Genomic DNA, 19,161 nt, shown 5'->3' on the forward strand with positions numbered 1-19,161 from the left:
GGACTGGCCCATGTCGGCTTCATGTAGAAACACTTTTCAACAACTTAATATTATGACTCTTGCATGTATCTACATTAGCTGTAACCTGATTTATGTAAGAAAAACATTAGTAATTTTTAATCAAGCAAATTCAATACATGATTACAATACTAGACAAAAGAAAGATCTTGTTAAACCTAATGTTAGGCTTAATAAGTGTTTAGATAGTTTATAAGTATCAACAAATCTTGTTATACAAATTAAACTGCTGATGTCCATCAGGTCACTTCCTTGTAATAAATTTGGTTGTACTATTGCTAAGTGGCTTAAGAAGAAAGCATTTTATACTGCAGAAGAGTATATGAACTGTGATATGTTGGACTTGACACCTTAATTTTGTTTATAACTTCTTGACGATGCCTATTGTGACTTGTTTACTTAATGGAAAATAAAGTTCTTGATTGATTCTTGAACTAAAACCAGAAATACTGCACTGCGGCTTATCCACATCATTCACATTGCAGAAGGCATGTGGGCCAAGGTGGTAAGTGAGAGAAAATTCAAAAGAGCGCGTGGAACCTGAATTCCAGCAATGCTTTTAGAATCCGACACAAATATTTTTTAATTTGATAAAAAGGTTAGAAAGAAGTTCATCCCAATTTAAACCAGAATCCCATAACAGTTGCATCAGACATTTTAACAAGTCCACAGGGTCAGATAAATTGACAATGATTTTCAGGATACATTGTGTTTTGTGGAAGTTATTCTGATGGAAGCTAACTTATAAGAAAAGTTATCAGACTTAGGAGACTAGTAAAGTTTGAGAATGGAGATGTGGGGTTGTTGAGATTCCGAAAAACACTGATGTCTCAAGACAATCATGGGGTGGAACCTGGACAAATTGGTTGCAGTTTTTTAGCTACCAGGGAAATCTTAACTTTCATCTGCACGTTGAAAGATTGTCCTATTAGAAAGGCACAAAGAGCTATTTCCACTGTAAAAGACAGTGTTTAACTTGTAGAGGGGGAATCACACCAGAGATGAGTTGAATCATCCAATCAGCAGAGTGCATGCCTATCATGCCAACATGGTACAACTGCCAGATGTGACAACAAAACACAATTTTGTGAGTCCTGATTTGGAGCAGGATGCATATACAAAGTATGTTACAAATGTAACGGGAATTCTCATTATTTTAATATTTATTTATTTGTCAACATTATCACCTTCAAAATAGTTCCCATTAAATATTATGCACTTGTACCAGTGCTTCTTCCAATACTCGATCTTTGGGGTAGCCTTAAATCTTTGGGGTAGCCTTAGATCTTTCAGTGATGCACCTGTAATGCCACATATGCTTGAAAAAACGAAAGCCTTTAAGGTTCTCTCTATTTTTGAAAATAAAAAGTCACACAAAGCCATGTCTGGAGAATATGGAGTCTAGGGCATCATTACAGTACTGTTTTTTGCCAAAAATTCACAAACAGGCTATAACGTTTAAGCAGGTGCAATGTCATGGTGCAATTTTTTTTATTGCTTCATGCAAACAATGTTGAACCGTTTGACAAGAATTTATCTTGTGGCAAGAATTCATGATGCACTATGCCATTCAAATTGAAGAACACAGTGACATAACCTTCACGTTCGACTGCACTTGTCGAGCCTTTTCGGTCTAAGTGATCTAGAATGCCTCCACTGGGATGATTGAGCCTTTAGTTTGTCATATCCGTAAACCCATTTTCGTCACCCGTTATAACATATTTAAGTAATTCCGCATCATCATTGATTTCATTTAGTGACTCCTGAGCAACTTCATCAAAATTCACAAATTTTGTTCCAAATTTAAAAATTTTAGAAAAAATTTTGCTGCCACATGTTTTATACCCAAAACTTTCTAAAACATTTCATGGCATGAACATCATCAGTGACTTCTCTGATCGTTCATAAACCTTTTTTTACGTTTGCATTGGTTGTTCATTGTTGTTTGCTGGGGCCTCTGGAGTGTTCATCATCACAACCAATAAGTAAATTCTCATTGCTAGATTGTGAGCAATCATCAAAGGCACAATTTAGTGATGCTAGCATTTTCTTTGAGGAGCAGAAGAGAATTATGTCCCCATCTTATTCAAGAACTCCTGATTTGAAAACAGTAAAGCTAATGGATATATCATTTAACAACCAAAAAAACATTTTTACAAAGTTGCACAGAACATAAATTCATAAAGCCACCTTTGAGCAGACACCTTCAATATTATAGTATTCCCATTCGAATTAGATATAATTAAAGGAATTTATTTACTTCATTTACCTTAATCTACAATTAATTGATGATGGATTCTTTGAATTCGAAATGTACATCGTACAAATAAAATCTATACAAAATTGTTAACAGGTTTATTATTGTACACTTATATCAAACACTCTTTGAGGCTACAGGTCTAATATTAACCAAAGGAAATTGGGAGACAGATAGACAGATATTACTTCTTTTGAGAGAGTTTTGTCCATCATAACTGTTGACCGGTACTTGTAATTTTCTTGCAGAGGGTATAAGATGTAGACATTAATTTATTGTACAATCTGATGTTTACTACTGAAGCACTATCTACTTGTTTGGTTCTTTATATTGTGGAGTCACTTTAACAGAGATTAAAGTGGCAAAATCAATCGTTTAACATACGTACCCACTGTAATCTGTGATGTTAACAAAGGGTTACTGAAGTGTACAGGTCTCTGTGCCACGGCATGCAGCCTAGGCACCAGGGAGGGAGGAGGGAGAGGCTCATCTAACCCATCCACCGCCGAGGTGACCAGAGCTACGTCGTAGCTGAGAAATCCCGCCACTTCTATCACAGCGTTGATCTGCAGCTGGCCTTCCTCCACGTCATAGAACTGTCAGGTAAACATTGCCTTGGTTATACTCAACACAAACGATACTTTTACACTTTAATAAAAAACATTATCTTAACGAATTTTTGTGAATACCTATATTTGTATTTTTTTAACCACTCTATTTTCTTCCATTTAACAGGCAATAATACAGATCTTCCAATACCTCTCCTCCAATTTTTGGTAAAAAGGCTAAACGGAAAAAAAAATTATTAATACTGATTTCGAATTGTCTAATAAACCGTTTCCAAAGATATTGGTTTTTTTATTGCTAAAAAGTTTATGAAGGCTGGTTTATTTGACCCCTATCCTCTACATTGCACAATAATATGTAATAATAATGTACATAGTTTCATTTCTGGAAAAAACATTGTCAAAATGGCTCAGGACAGACTTTGTGCTCCAACACTCCTAAATTAATAACCAGCCATGATTAATGCAGTTTTGGAGTGAAGAAGAGAGCATTATCATTTTATCATGTCATAACTAGTTTGGAATAAAATTCTACATTCTATAGCAACTATGTCAGGTTCTATCTTCCAGCGAAGTCCTTAGCTACGTCAAACAAGAAATGTTCTTAAGAACTCTTATGGCTCTGTTGGACAAAGGATATATTCTGTGTACATTCTGATAGCTTTTTAACAGACCCAAAGTAGTTTTTGCAATAAATAAAAGAAAGACTGATGTTGTAAGTGCTGTTAGAAGTAGAAAAGGGCTACTAAACGATATGGTAAAAATGAAATTGAGCAAAAATAAATCAGTTGCTGCTGTAAAAAATACTTATGTTAAATTGCAGATAAAAGAAGGGTGCGACTAACAATCTAAAAAATGTTATTTAGTATTCTTGTAATGTTTTACAGATTAATTCTTCTTAATTTTGAATTTCTAATGTTCCACGATTTTATACTTTATGTATTCTATTTGATGTTTGTTATTGTCATAATTGATCTTGTCTTACCACAACAACAAAAAAGATTTCATTTGATCCAGTAGGGATCTCAATTTAATTTGCCGTTTAAAACTTGCTAACCTGAACTTACATTGATCAAACAGGCTTCGGCCTGGCTGTCTGGAATCGGCAAGTTCAAATCCATTGTTTGCTCAACACTGCTGGTATCCATTGCCATTCCAGTTCCGCCAACTACTGCAGTTTCACTTCTGGAAGAACATAGCCTCTTAGATTGCTCTTCATTGCTGCCAACCCTACGAAATAAACCAATATTCAGTTTAGTTAATGTTAGGTTATAGAAATAAGTGTTATAACGTAATGAAGAAAATTATTTTGTTGCCCAATAGATTTTTTCTCAAACTAAAAACTTTGTTCTCCTCCCGAAATCTTTGTAATACCTCAAAGTAACAGTATTTTGAAAAACAAGTGTTATGAGTGTAATAAAAACAAATACGAGTTATGACAAATTCAGCTGTGAACAAACAATTCACAGAAAACAAAAAACAAGAATGTGGCACAACATTTTGCTATTATTTACCATGAGATCAGTTTCAAAGCCATATTCTTATCAGCATTTCCTGAAAAGACCTTTATCATAGAGTGAGGCTGCAGCTCTCTAACTGAAAGGTCACGGGTTTGTTTCCCAAGAAGCTAAATAAAAATTTGCAATTGGATTTGGACGGTTTTCCCTTAAAAATGTTTAATATGAATAATTGGTACTTTTGGGATTATACCGACCACACCCAGACATGAATCGTTATTTGACATTTTGCTTCTACATTACTAGATTAGCGTAGAACAATATTTCGTCAATATAAAACAGGAATTGTCTTATCGCAAACCCCTCCCCACCCTCAGACAGAGGTCAAAGTCGAGCGGTCTAGTAGATAACGTGATTGCAGTCTCGCCGCCCGTTCAGCTGGTGCGTCGCTTTGTTGTACTTCCGTGTTTTACCCCTACATTTCTCCAAACACAAAAAATTCAACAAAAACAAACATTACCAAACAAAAACTAAACCGGGCTTCGGTGCTGCCCCGCGCTGATGTCAACAAAAGAAAAACATCCCTCGAGATAGTACCTATCAGTAAAATATCAAATTCTAGAGGGGCTGATCAGAAATATAAATTGAATTGTAATGGAAAGGCAATTATATACCGTGCAAAAAACTTAAATAATCATGTGATGCCGCGCGGCCTGCCGTAATCGGATTCTTGAGAAAGATAAGATAACAGCGACATTAACAATTGATAATCGTTGTAAGTTTGTAATTTTGTAATTAAAGAGTTGTTTTTTCGTTCTATCATGTTTGTTTCTATAAATTTATATTTTTGTGTTCTTCATACTGGTGTGGTCGGTATAATCTCAAAGTACCGAATAATTAGTATGCTTCTGGCATATTAACAATTGCCTAAACAAAATTATTTGTTAACAAAAAAAAAACTAATAATAATTTAATAAATAATTTCCTATTAAGAAAAAAGGAAATTAAATTTGTTAGTACCCCAAGAGAACATGTTACATGTTATAATGCTCGTCAAATAGACAAGAAACGTAAATACTAATATAATTTAATTTAATCTTACAATAAAATTTTACAAAATTTGCAAAATAATCTTCAACATGGCACATCATGGATTCAGTATTTACATGGTTTTTAAGTTCCTGGTGAATCTACATAGTTTAAAATCATCATAGTATTCATTTTAATGCAAACATTTTTTAATGACTCTTTTCAAAAAATTTAATGTTGGAATCTGCGTCCAACCTATTGGTAATTCTCTGAAACAAAACTGGATGTTATAAGAAAATGATTTTTAAGTGGACTATTTTGTGTATTGGGACGGGAATAGCATTAAAGTTCCGTGTAAAATAATTATGTTGGGAAATAAGAGATTTTGTTTGCACACTTTGCACAAGTTTGAATTTCCATTACCTATATATACACCCCTCACTGTAAAAAATAAGATATTTAAAATGCTTCCTGGACTATTGGTTAAAATATAAATTGCTTAATATCCTAATTGCTTCTTTCTGAGCTTAGAACCTTTTCTATAAATGGTGGCATGCCCCAACAAACAATACTATACCTCATTAAAGACTCAAAATCAAGTTTTTGCCATCAGTCTCTCTTAGATCAGTCAGATTTTACTTGGTTTAGGCTATCTTTTTGGTAACATATCTAATCTATAAAGAAGAAACCACTTTATATATACTGTGTTTATTATTACCATTTTATAAATAGCGTCAACTTTATTCTAGTTGAAAATTATTATTAAGTAACAACAAGGAATCTAAGAAGATAGTTGATCAACCTACATAATGACACACTGTTAAACACCTTCACTGGGGCTTACACTTAGACAGTAGGTCACACTCAACTTGTTAAAAAAAAGCAAAATAAGTTAGTAAATTACCTGATTTTGTACAGAATGTTAATAAGGAGTGATAGTGGTAGTCTAAAATTAATTACAAACAGCATTTTATTTAGCCTCCTTTTTATTAGTCTTCTAGTGTATAACATTTTCTAAATGTGTGATTAACTGGCTATAAGTGTTAATTCCCACTAGGATAATGCTTACTTTGGACTTTCATCGGGAGTGTCATTGGTGTCTTCGACATTTCTTTTGACGCCGCCAGCAGCACAACGTGGACCTTGTATTTGGTCAGGCCTGGGATCAGTCTTTTTGCACTGAAGTAACAAGTTAAGGCAATATTTCTGAGAGACGACTCGACAATGTTGCCCATCAACAATTGAACAATAATAAAAATAAAAAAAACACTCAGTAAATAAAAGTATTATGAAATTTCTGTTTCTTTTTTTTCGACGTCCGATCCCACACCATGGCAGCCAGATACGTGGCAGGTTCATGGTGTGTACAGTAGGATCGCGCATCTTCCCCGCTAAAACATTTGTCACTGCCGAGTTCAAGTAGTCAGTTTGCACTAAGCTGCTGTTTCATAAATATGGCCGCCTCTATTAATTATCCCGCCAAATGTATATTGAGGAGAGTTATTCGTTTCGTGCAAGCAGAAGGGAATGGTGCAGCAGAAATACATCGGGAAATGTGCCGTGTTTATGGAGAAAACATCGTGAGTGATGGTGTTGTGCGTGATTCGCATCAACAGTTAAAGATGCCCAAACATCAACTTGAAGGAATGGCAAAGCTGAATCCATTCAGATAGTTTCGTGGGTGTCAGTCAACATCTTTGGCATCCGGCTATCACAAATATTTTATAGCCTAAATGTTCTGTAATGGAGTAAAGAGAAGATCTTGAAGTCCAAGGACAAACCACTTATTGTGAATCTCTAAGCACTTTGTCAATTTGTTCAACAAGTCTGTCTATAGCGACAGACTTTTATCCTTGACCCGCTTCATTGTGCATGTCAGTTCAACCATCTTTAAACTTTCTACACCAGTCACGTACAACACAATCACTCATAATGTTCGCTATGTAAACACAGTGTATTCTCCAATGGATTTCTGATGTAAGGCAAATGATGTAGCCTAATCCTGTGACATTGTTAATGCTTAATGTGGGACAGCAATAAAAATTCTTGATTCTTGATCCTAATATTAATTTGTTTAACAAGCACTTTTTATACAGTGTGAGTTAAAAGTATGGATACACTGTTTATTTTTTAATAGATAAAGATGGAGGATAATGGAGGAAGAATATGGATAATGGATGGGACACCTTTCTAGAAAATACAAGTGAACCTTTTAGTTACTTTTTCAACTTTGCCCATTTCCCCAGATTTGGAGGAAATAATTTTTGGGATTCCCAGATTTTTGGAATTTTGGAGGAACAGGGGGGGGGGGACTCAAAATGTTTAAATGTAAAATCCCATTGAGTGACACCTCATATGAAAGAAGAAGAATAGTGGAAACTAGAGCTTTCTATGCTACTACAAGGAAGGTGACCTGGAGCTAAATTCAACATTCACTTTGAATCAATTCTTCCCATCATAGCTACGTTTAGTCAAATAATTACAGTTGTATTCATTCATAAAGTGTTTTTCTTTGAGTTTCATTAATATAATCAATATGTTAAAAAAAATGCCAATAGCAACAGAACAAGCACCAAGTTTTTATATGTGCGGAAGAAAGGATACTTTAGCCCAATCGTTGACAGCAGGGACAGATATGCAATAAACTGGCCTTCTCTCCTGGTTCACTGTCAGGTCGGATTCAAACAGGACTTTTTCATGCTCCTGCAACAGAAATGAACATAAATTTTTACTGAAAAGTAAATTAATACATAATTGTAGTATATCATGATTAAAACTTTGGAATGTCAGCATCAAAAGTACAAATCTGAGGTATTCATTATTTTTCATTTCAAATATTCTAGCACTATGTCTGATTTATCTACTTGCAATGCACTCAATTTTGTTTTTAGAAATGGCAGAAGAATACTCATATTAAGATAAAATCGAGTTTTTATGTATTAAGTCCTTTCATGAACAATTTATTAACGTTAACCCTGTCCTGGGCAGCCACCTCCGATTGCCTGATGCCACCAACTGTTTTATCATTGACCTTTGCTTTGTGCTGCCACCACACGGCTACTTTTGGAATTGCTAACTGAAATATCTATTGACAGAACTGTTGTCCTCTTTCAATGCAAGTGTTTATACCTAGTGCTGCTATCTAGGAGTAATATAAGAAACATTTCATCAATCTCGTAGTTGACAGTGATTTAGCAAAATTCCATCCAACTTTTTTTTTTATCTTATAGAATTTTTTTGTTATTTTACCGAGTTCGGACAAGTGCGAGCATTCTTAATTAATGCATTGAGTTTTGTATCTGTATGTAGTGTGGATCTGTGCGTGCCCGGGCGTGCTTTTGTGAATGGATGGATATGTTTGCGCACGAGCGCTAGTGCGTGCATGTTATTGTTTTGCTTTACATGCGTATGTGTTTCTTTTCCTTGTAAAGGAATGCAATAATTTTAATACAGTGTAGGTTTCAGAAATCTACAACAATAAAATTATTTGTTCTCTCTCTCTTTTTCTTTTTCTATTCTTTTCCTTTTTTTATAGCTCTTAAAATAATGTTTCTTGCACACTCTTTAAGCTCATCCTGTATGTTGTCTTACATCTTATAGCCATATAACTTCATATAATAGAATTTTTTGCATCTTTGTCATTTAGTTTCATTATCATAACTGATTAAATTATTACTTTTTACACTGCTTGAATTTAGTTAATATGCATCCAAACGGAGTATGTTACTATTAGTTATTTTTAGTTATCTTTAAATCATACAATTTTAATTTTGTTCTAAAATTTACATTGTATACTAGTACTATTTGTGATTGCAAACTCGAATGAAGATGGACTCGGTTCTCACACACAGGCTTGTGCCCATGTGGGTACCTTCTCGTGTATATTATTATCACTATATTTGTATATATGTAAATGATAAATAAATGAAATTATTAGATCTATTTGTAATTTCCTGCAAGTACCCTACTATTTTACTGACATTTATGTTGTTTTTACAGTTCTTTGTATGAGATATGTTATCTTATTTTAATAAAATAATACAAACATTTCTTGTACAAATTAGCATTCATTTAGATTTAGTTTACTTCATAGGCTTAATAATTTTTCAAACACCACCATATTATACAGAATTGAATTACATTTACAATTATGTATAATATATAATAGTTTTATTCGAACAGAGCTGTTAAAATAAAAAAAAAACAAGTATGTTCTCCCGCGACAAAGTGGCAGAATCAATTCAGCTCGCTAGCACGGAATTGTGTTGCAATAATACAACTAGGAGAGGGTTAGGATTTACAAATTATGTTATTTATTCTAATTTAATGCCTGAAGCTTCTAGATTTTGAAGACAGTTTCTGATAAAAATTTTATATCACTAAAGTAAGAAATTCACTATTTTTTAACAATTTCAGTTTTTAGGATAAAAAGTGCTAATCCCCTTTCTAGACCTATTCTTCCCCCCTCAGCAGTTACTGGCCTGTGAAAGGGTCTTATCAGAAAGAATAAATCAGAGGGTTGGTACAGTATAAGGTTGACTGTACTGATAGTGCAACAGTCACAGATAGGAAACCTATGCTGTCTCAGACTCAAGACACAAAGTCAGACACCTTGGACCACTTGCCCACGGCTCTCCCAACATAAGATTCCCCAAGACGCGACAAAGAGATGGGGAGATGTTAGAATTAACCTTTCTTGAAAGCCCTCAACATCTTTATAGATATAGCAAATCATAAATCTAATTTTCTTATAAAACTCATCTGTAAAAATAAGCAGATATTTTCTGCACTCTATATATAAACCTCTCTGTCCTGACTACTAGATTTTGAAATAATCTATTGTATACTTACAGCACACTGCAAAGAATCCTTGTATTTCCCTGATCTCACAATTTTCTGGTTAGTTGTAGTATCCAATACTTCATAAGTGGCCAGATAATAAACTGGATTGTACATGTCCTGTATCATTCCCCGGAAACGAACCAGTTGGCCATCTTTCAGCAGATGATGTGGAGTAGTATTTATTAATGGTACCTGCAATAACAGCAATTTATTAACCATATTCAAACAATTCTTTGTGTGTATAAGTTCAGAAATCAGTCATCGTTGTGAACGCTTTAATAGTTTTACAAAATAGTAACTACGAGAACCACACTGTAATGGTTACCTTGATCTAATGTTAATAATGAGAATGTATATTCTAATGGTAATTTTTGTGCCATGCTCGAAACAGTATTTGTGGTAGGCTATATAGAGATAGAAATTCTTTATCCTCATTTCAACAACGCAATCACTACACCATCACTCTGTATGTCACTCACTGACCACTGTACTGTTACACTCTTACTGTAATGCACATGCACTACCGACAGATGATTCAGCATCTGCTTGCTTGTCCTATCAGTTGCTGCACAACACTCGGTATGTCACTCACTGACCACTGTACTGTTACACTCTTACTGTAATGCACATGCACTACCGACAGATGATTCAGCATCTGCTTGCTTGTCCTATCAGTTGCTGCACAACACTCGGTATGTCACTCACTGACCACTGTACTGTTACACTCTTACTGTAATGCACATGCACTACCGACAGATGATTCAGCATCTGCTTGCTTGTCCTATCAGTCGCTGCACAACACTCGGTATGTCACTCACTGACCACTGTACTGTTACACTCTTACTGTAATGCACATGCACTACCGACAGATGATGCAGCATCTGCTTGCTTGTCCCATCAGTCGCTGCACAACACTCGGTATGTCACTCACTGACCACTGTACTGTTACACTCTTACTGTAATGCACATGCACTACCGACAGATGATGCAGCATCTGCTTGCTTGTCCCATCAGTCGCTGCACAACACTCGGTATGTCACTCACTGACCACTGTACTGTTACACTCTTACTGTAATGCACATGCACTACCGACAGATGATGCAGCATCTGCTTGCTTGTCCCATCAGTCGCTGCACAACACTCGGTATGTCACTCACTGACCACTGTACTGTTACACTCTTACTGTAATGCACATGCACTACCGACAGATGATTCAGCATCTGCTTGCTTGTCCTATCAGTTGCTGCACAACACTCGGTATGTCACTCACTGACCACTGTACTGTTACACTCTTACTGTAATGCACATGCACTACTGACAGATGATTCAGCATCTGCTTGCTTGTCCTATCAGTTGCTGCACAACACTCGGTATGTCACTCACTGACCACTGTACTGTTACACTCTTACTGTAATGCACATGCACTACTGACAGATGATTCAGCATCTGCTTGCTTGTCCTATCAGTTGCTGCACAACACTCGGTATGTCACTCACTGACCACTGTACTGTTACACTCTTACTGTAATGCACATGCACTACTGACAGATGATTCAGCATCTGCTTGCTTGTCCCATCAGTCGCTGCACAACACTCGGTATGTCACTCACTGACCACTGTACTGTTACACTCTTACTGTAATGCACATGCACTACCGACAGATGATGCAGCATCTGCTTGCTTGTCCCATCAGTCGCTGCACAACACTCGGTATGTCACTCACTGACCACTGTACTGTTACACTCTTACTGTAATGCACATGCACTACTGACAGATGATTCAGCATCTGCTTGCTTGTCCTATCAGTTGCTGCACAACACTCGGTATGTCACTCACTGACCACTGTACTGTTACACTCTTACTGTAATGCACATGCACTACTGACAGATGATTCAGCATCTGCTTGCTTGTCCCATCAATTGCTGCACAACACTCGGCATGTCACTCACTGACCACTGTACTGTTACACTCTTACTGTAATGCACATGCACTACTGACAGATGATTCAGCATCTGCTTGCTTGTCCCATCAGTCGCTGCACAACACTCGGCATGTCACTCACTGACCACTGTACTGTTACACTCTTACTGTAATGCACATGCACTACTGACAGATGATTCAGCATCTGCTTGCTTGTCCTATCAGTTGCTGCACAACACTCGGTATGTCACTCACTGACCACTGTACTGTTACACTCTTACTGTAATGCACATGCACTACTGACAGATGATTCAGCATCTGCTTGCTTGTCCCATCAGTTGCTGCACAACACTCGGCATGTCACTCACTGACCACTGTACTGTTACACTCTACTGTAATGCACATGCACTACTGACAGATGATTCAGCATCTGCTTGCTTGTCCCATCAGTCGCTGCACAACACTCGGCATGTCACTCACTGACCACTGTACTGTTACACTCTACTGTAATGCACATGCACTACTGACAGATGATTCAGCATCTGCTTGCTTGTCCCATCAGTCGCTGCACAACACTCGGCATGTCACTCACTGACCACTGTACTGTTACACTCTACTGTAATGCACATGCACTACTGACAGATGATTCAGCATCTGCTTGCTTGTCCCATCAGTCGCTGCACAACACTCGGTATGTCACTCACTCACTGACCACTGTACTGTTACACTCTTACTGTAATGCACATGCACTACTGACAGATTATTCAGCATCTGCTTGCTTGTCCCATCAGTCGCTGCACAACACGCCTGTCACCAGACTACAGCAACACACTTCCTGTCCCATACCACGGCTAAATAATTCTTTTTTACCAACTTGAATATTTGGACTTATGAGAGACAATGTTTGCCCGCAAAGTTTCACAAAGTTTTCTTGTTAGCCTACTGTCAAAATTTGGCTCAAACCTCAATCACTCCTTTACTTTATAAGTTGGCATTTTTTTGGAGAATTTAGACTTCGTTATGTTTACTTTGTTATGGGGAGGGAGGATATTATTAAGTTTCAGTAGTCTTAATAATCGTGAAAACAATTGATTTGATTGAAGCGATGCCTGCTTAACTGTAGTCCTCAAAATTGTTCTACTACAAATGATGCACACAGTCCCTACTAAGTTTTTACATATTACTTGATCTGCAGATTTTTAAAAGATTTCATTAGAGCATAGTGATGGAAACATAAGAAGGAACAAAATTAGTATCCTATCCGAGATGAAGATGTTAGCCCGTTTAACTAGAAGAAACAAATTCTACGTTAAAAAATAAGGCTTTCTCAATTCAGGTGTACTTTAAAATTTACATTACCTTTTCCCAGCTATCATCCTTTTTAAACTCGTCCATACATACTTTAGAATTTTCTTGCCAGTAACTTGATGTCCAGGATTCCATCGCTATAAATATATAATAGAGAATAAATAGAATTAAGAATATAATGAACAATAACAAAATGAAGTTTCACAAAGGAATAAAGTTATAAAACGGTGATCTCACAAACTTGCTATGACTATGTTGATAAAACTTAACCTGTAAAAATAAATACAGAATACCTTTACTGGTATTTCTGGCGGGAACGCGGGAAAAGATCAGCTGATCTGGTTCTACATTATTTTTCAAGTGTTGAACTATTTGGCCGTCGGTATATATCAGCGTTAATTAATTTAAAAAATATTAATCCGTATTCGCAGATTGTTGGTTACACTTCGTAATAAAAACTTTAACGCTTAAAGTAACATGAACAGCTGAAACTTAAGAATCTTTAGAGCATCCATGTGAGTACCCATTTAATAACTATTATATAAAAATGAAACTGTTCGTGTGTAACAGCATCACTCACAAACGGCTGGACGGATTCGCCTAATTTTTTTTTTAATTTGTTCGTCTTGATCTGTAGAAGGTTATAGGATACTTTTTATCCCTTTCCCGATTCAGGATTCCGCCCCACTGGTTACAGAAATACCCGTAAGAAATGCATTGCAGCAAACATATGTTATTAAATGAAAGAGTCTTTTCAAATTTTTAATCAGCTGTTCTTTGTAAACATATATAATGCGACAAAAAATATATTTATATATAATTTAATTACTACACTTATAGTTTTAAAGCATAGAGTAAGCTTAAGAGAAACGACAAATTTTGTTTAAACTGTTTCTGCAATCACTGTTAAACATAGACTTTACTATCCAGATAATACAATTCAAATTTGACGTAAAAATTCACCTTTAACTGCAATATTTATTTAATATAAACCATGCTCATGCTTGATCAGAAGAGCAATGCAGATATCATAATTACTATCTTACGTTGGCTACAAATATAAAGAATGTTATAAAATCAACCTTAGTTGTTTTTTTTTTTTGACAGAAGTATCAGGAATGTGGTACATACCTTCATAATGCGCCCAAGAAGCTCACGAAGGAACGACTATCAATTATCTCAGCAATGTTTAGAATGTGATAGAAAATGAATAAGTGAATATAGTGTACTGTTTTCAACGGGAAATTGCGTGCGAAGCCGCGGGAAACTTATTGAAATGCGCAGCGAAGCGCGCCGGGTCCGCTAGTTTAATATGAAAAATTTTTAAACTGTGTTCTTATTTCCTTAGATTGATTATCTGATCATATCAATTCATCTCCTAGAGACCTTTTTGTGAGCAAGTTTCGATAGTGCAATATAGTTCCAAGTCATTAGTGCAATACAAATATTATTTATTATTACGGTACAAGTCCGTGCACAATCTTTGTCATATTATTTAGGAAGCCGAATCCTTAAGTGTTAATTTTCCTCTCACAATTTGATAGGTCAAACGTTTTCGTTTCGTATGTTACAAAATTGTATAGTAATACAACTTGAATTATAGAAAATTTGACAAATGGTTGAAGAAAAGCTGGAGTTTTGAAAATCTGTAAGATACAAAAGTGTAAAGGCTTGAAATGACAGTAACTGTTTAAATTGGTGATTATAAACAAACTTGCAATATTAGTACAAACAGTTTTAGTTTAGAATTTGTTTCCAAAATTGATCTATTTATGATTCAAAAAGGATTTGTCAGAGCTTTAAATGCGCAGCTGGGGTTTGAAGAAGAGCATTATGACATCTTTCCCACAGCACTCAAGTCCAGTTATGTTGTGCCGATTCCTAAAACACCAAATGCTACTGATGTCACCAGCTTCAGGCCAGTCGTCATCCAGCCTGCTTTGGCTAAGGTTGTGGAAGGTTTAGTGCTTCATAGGCGTGGAAACAGCATTCCTTCCGATGGTGATATGTTTTATGACAGCATCGCACACCTTAAAAAGAGACTGCAACAGTAATGAGTGATAGAGTTTTTTCCCCTTATCAGTTGGAGATGATGTTTGTGATTTTTCACTATTGTAACATTATTTCACAAATCTTAATACTTATTTATTATTCCACTGCATAATCACTACTTTCTGTAATTTAATTAGTTGTTATTTATTTTGTTGATGTTATATTTAAGTTGCATGAAAATGTTGTGAAATTATTGTATATTGGCGGATGCCGTTGAAATAATAATAAATAAATAAATAAATAAATGACACATTTCACCCATCCGTAATTATTTTATTACCACTAATACAAGAAAGTTATGTCTAGCATTCGTAGCCTCGATTTAAAGAGGACTAATAAAAAAATTTCTAATAATTTGATTAAAATATATGTTACTGTCAATACAAAGTTTTAAAACGTACTCTAAAAAATATTTCATAATGAGCAACACTGAATAAAAATCGAATTCGGTTCAAATAAGGGATTCAGAACAAGATAAATTGCATTTAAAGTTTGAATAGCCATGTTTATTATAGATATCTGGGTTGGTAGGTGTTTAATTGTATCGATTAATGTGATGCGCTGTATGAATATGAAATAATTATTATTGAGACGTTAAAATTATTTCAATAATTATCTTAAACAATTCATTTAATAAAATAAATCATATAACAAATTAATGTACTAAAATACAAACTGGCAAATCAGACTTAATCTGCTAAACAAAACACAATGACATAGTGAAGTCATTATTATCTTGATAACCAATAGCTTGGGAGTTGATATAGTTTCAATCTAATCACGGAGGATATTGTTTTCTTTAACAAGACTACAATGTTTCAATGTAGTCTTCTTGTTTTTAACTAATACCTATCAGATTTGAATTTTACCACTTGTTCCCTTCTAGAAAGCTTAATAATCTCAGTTAGAACAAAAAAAAATTATGGTTGCCTGTAAAGTCGGTTTTACGGGCGAAGATTTTACGTGACAACGTCTTTTTCTCGGTAGAATATTTATTGATATGAATATTATTAAATTGCACAATAGGAACAAGGAATTGAATGAAAATAAGAATTGCACAAATTTTAACTATAGAAATATATTTTGTTTAATAAAACATTGTACATAATTTGAAATTAATTAAAATTTGTTATTGTAAATGGTAAAGTTGAATAAAACATTTACTAAAATTGGAATTTGAAATTCTTGCTAAACACAGTTAAATTCTAACTCCGCGCGTGTTTGACTAGCAATACGCGCTGTTTCTTCTCAATCGACTGAATTACGATTGATTGCAGAGTGATTTAAACTAATAATTTACTTAACACTATCAACATTTGTCAATAGTATGACATAACCTATAAACTCAGTTTCTCAACTTTTGTGTCAATCTAACAATTAATCAATCAATCATAGTTTACGATAATGAAATATCAGTGTACAATTATTTACCTTTATTGTTGTAGTTGTTGTAAATGACGAATCTAAGCACTCCACATTTTCACGAATAAACATAGTTATCTGCTTTATCCCGTGCGGCGGACCCACAGTTATCTGCTTTATCCCGTGCGGATCCCGTGCGGCGGACCCACTGGACGGGCATCGTAACGTTACCGGGCGTTACACTTTTTCATGAGTGACTCCGAGCCGCAACCTAATTTAAGACGTTGTCACGTCAAAATATTGTTACACTTTGAAACAAGGCCCCTCATCTTCAATAAATGGATTAGTCACGAGGAATATTCAACGTGTTTGCTTTAATTTTTTGTTTCATACATTCCATAAGTAAAACTTCAAAATAAACATAAAAAAATTAAGAATGGTACGTAATATTTTCAAAGTTTGTTTTGTTTTGAAGTTAATACTATCAGTATTATGTTATTTATATGGCAAGTTAGTAGTTCTAAGGTTTTAATATAGTGTTTTCATAACTCCTTAAGAAAATTGGATACCTCTTTGAACACTTACGAGCATGCGCCAGTACAGACATCTGTTGATGAAACACAGAAGCTTCTATCAAAGAAGAGAGATATCTGAATCCGAACAAAATTTGATAGTTTTGATAAAATGGCGGCTGAGGTGGCAGGTGCGGTTGTGAGCAATGCTGAAATAGTGAGAGGACAGACTTTTGAAGTGGGACCTAGGTACACAAATCTGGCCTACATTGGGGAAGGAGCTTACGGCATGGTTGTGTGAGTAGTTTTATCATGTACAGAATTATCAATTATGTCAATTTGCATATTGTATATATAACCATTGTGTTCCTTGACCATAGGACTGTGAAAGACACTCTAATAAAGTATAGAATTATATTTTCGGTTATTCTGTAGAGTATGTCTCGGATTCATAATACATTTTAAGTCCACTGACTTCATATTTTTATGTAAACTTAGCCAGAAACTGGTAATTTATTATACTAGGCCTCTCCTTAGTAATAATGTATTGCATAAAGTAGGGTGTAGCCTTGATGCATCCATCAGTCCTAGGTTATCAACTATAAGAATAATTAGAAGCTAATTAACAGGCCTTCCATTTTATACTTTGGCTCTGTCAGCTTAACCCTCATTCTGACTTTGTAAGTAATGATTAGGAATGTAGTATAAAAAGCGGCCACCAGGACAATTGGATCTTGATATTTCTGATTATTTAAACTATCCAACAGTATAAAACCAAATTGACAAATCGAATTATATTATATGTATTTCATAGTACAGCCTAGTATAGTTCAACTATGTTTCATGTAAAAGAAATAGGCTAAATGAGTTAAAAAAATATGTGGATTTATAAAATATAACAAACAAAGCAGTGTAAAACTTACGTCGTATTATTTTTAAGGATAAACATGTCTGCCAGATTGTGACAAATATCGTATTTTCTTTGCCGTTGTAATTGCGATTACTGAAATAACATATCAATGATTTTGTTTCATTTTAATTGATTTTAAACAATATTGGGCTTTAGTTCCATAAGGGGACGGGAAAAGAATTTATGTCAATATCGATAATAGTCCATGAAATCAAATGAAAGTATTGATTTTATCAAATTAATCCTAATTTCGCTATTTCTATATGTTGAAATATAATTTGTTTACAAAATAAATAATTTTGAATATGGTAGATATAATAAATTACCGTTTAATTATATACAAAAACACAGAAAATATCATTAGTACAAGAAAAAAACTGTTAAGTATTTACAACAAGGTTTAACTTAGGGGTAGGGTACGATAAGCGGACCTGGTTTTTCATATCGAAGAATGTAATCATGGATACCTAATATTCGCATCTCAAATCCTAGACTATCAATCGAAATAAAAGTGTCTGTAGTCTGCAACAACAAACATATGTTTTAAATTAAAATGTGAATTTAATATTATTAACAGTGATGAAACAAATTATTATAACCAAAATTAGGAAAACTGGATGACCATATTTACTCCTTTCACAGTTACATTTGTTTCTTTCCCATAAATTTCACATAATGGGTTTTTCGGTACGAGTCCTACATGTTGAAGCCACGAAAAACATGTCTTATCACCTTTCAAAGCAATGTTGTGTAGTTTTCTAAAATTAACTGCCATTCTTAATAATCAAATGTTACTTATGTGAAATTGAAATATTACCTTACGTAAATTTCACCTTGGAAGTGTTTACAGCTGTTGATATAGATTATTTAAGTTAATTGTTCAAAGTAATTAATTAGTATCGATTGATTATATCAATGGTTATGATTGA

The 19,161-nt window shown here is 34.7% G+C and overlaps 2 protein-coding genes across 2 annotated transcripts in view; one reads left to right on the top strand and one right to left on the bottom strand.

Annotated features, from left to right (window-relative positions):
* The window catches only part of LOC124367382 (mini-chromosome maintenance complex-binding protein-like), a 43,701-nt gene extending 30,018 nt beyond the window's left edge, over positions 1–13,683 (bottom strand). Inside the window, exons 1-6 of the mRNA XM_046824150.1 lie at positions 13,448–13,683; positions 10,179–10,361; positions 7,932–8,030; positions 6,397–6,506; positions 3,909–4,071; positions 2,664–2,871 (exon numbers count right to left, since the gene is read on the bottom strand). Coding sequence (XP_046680106.1) covers positions 2,664–2,871; positions 3,909–4,071; positions 6,397–6,506; positions 7,932–8,030; positions 10,179–10,361; positions 13,448–13,531 — 847 coding nt within the window. The 5' untranslated portion in view covers positions 13,532–13,683. The remainder of the gene's footprint in view (positions 1–2,663; positions 2,872–3,908; positions 4,072–6,396; positions 6,507–7,931; positions 8,031–10,178; positions 10,362–13,447) is intronic.
* Positions 13,684–17,441: 3,758 nt separating this feature from the next.
* The window catches only part of LOC124367387 (mitogen-activated protein kinase 1), a 317,508-nt gene continuing 315,788 nt past the window's right edge, over positions 17,442–19,161 (top strand). The window contains exon 1 of the mRNA XM_046824163.1: positions 17,442–17,619. Coding sequence (XP_046680119.1) covers positions 17,495–17,619 — 125 coding nt within the window. The 5' untranslated portion in view covers positions 17,442–17,494. The remainder of the gene's footprint in view (positions 17,620–19,161) is intronic.

Source organism: Homalodisca vitripennis, chromosome 8, assembly GCF_021130785.1.
Source record: "Homalodisca vitripennis isolate AUS2020 chromosome 8, UT_GWSS_2.1, whole genome shotgun sequence".
Lineage (NCBI taxonomy): Eukaryota > Metazoa > Arthropoda > Insecta > Hemiptera > Cicadellidae > Homalodisca > Homalodisca vitripennis.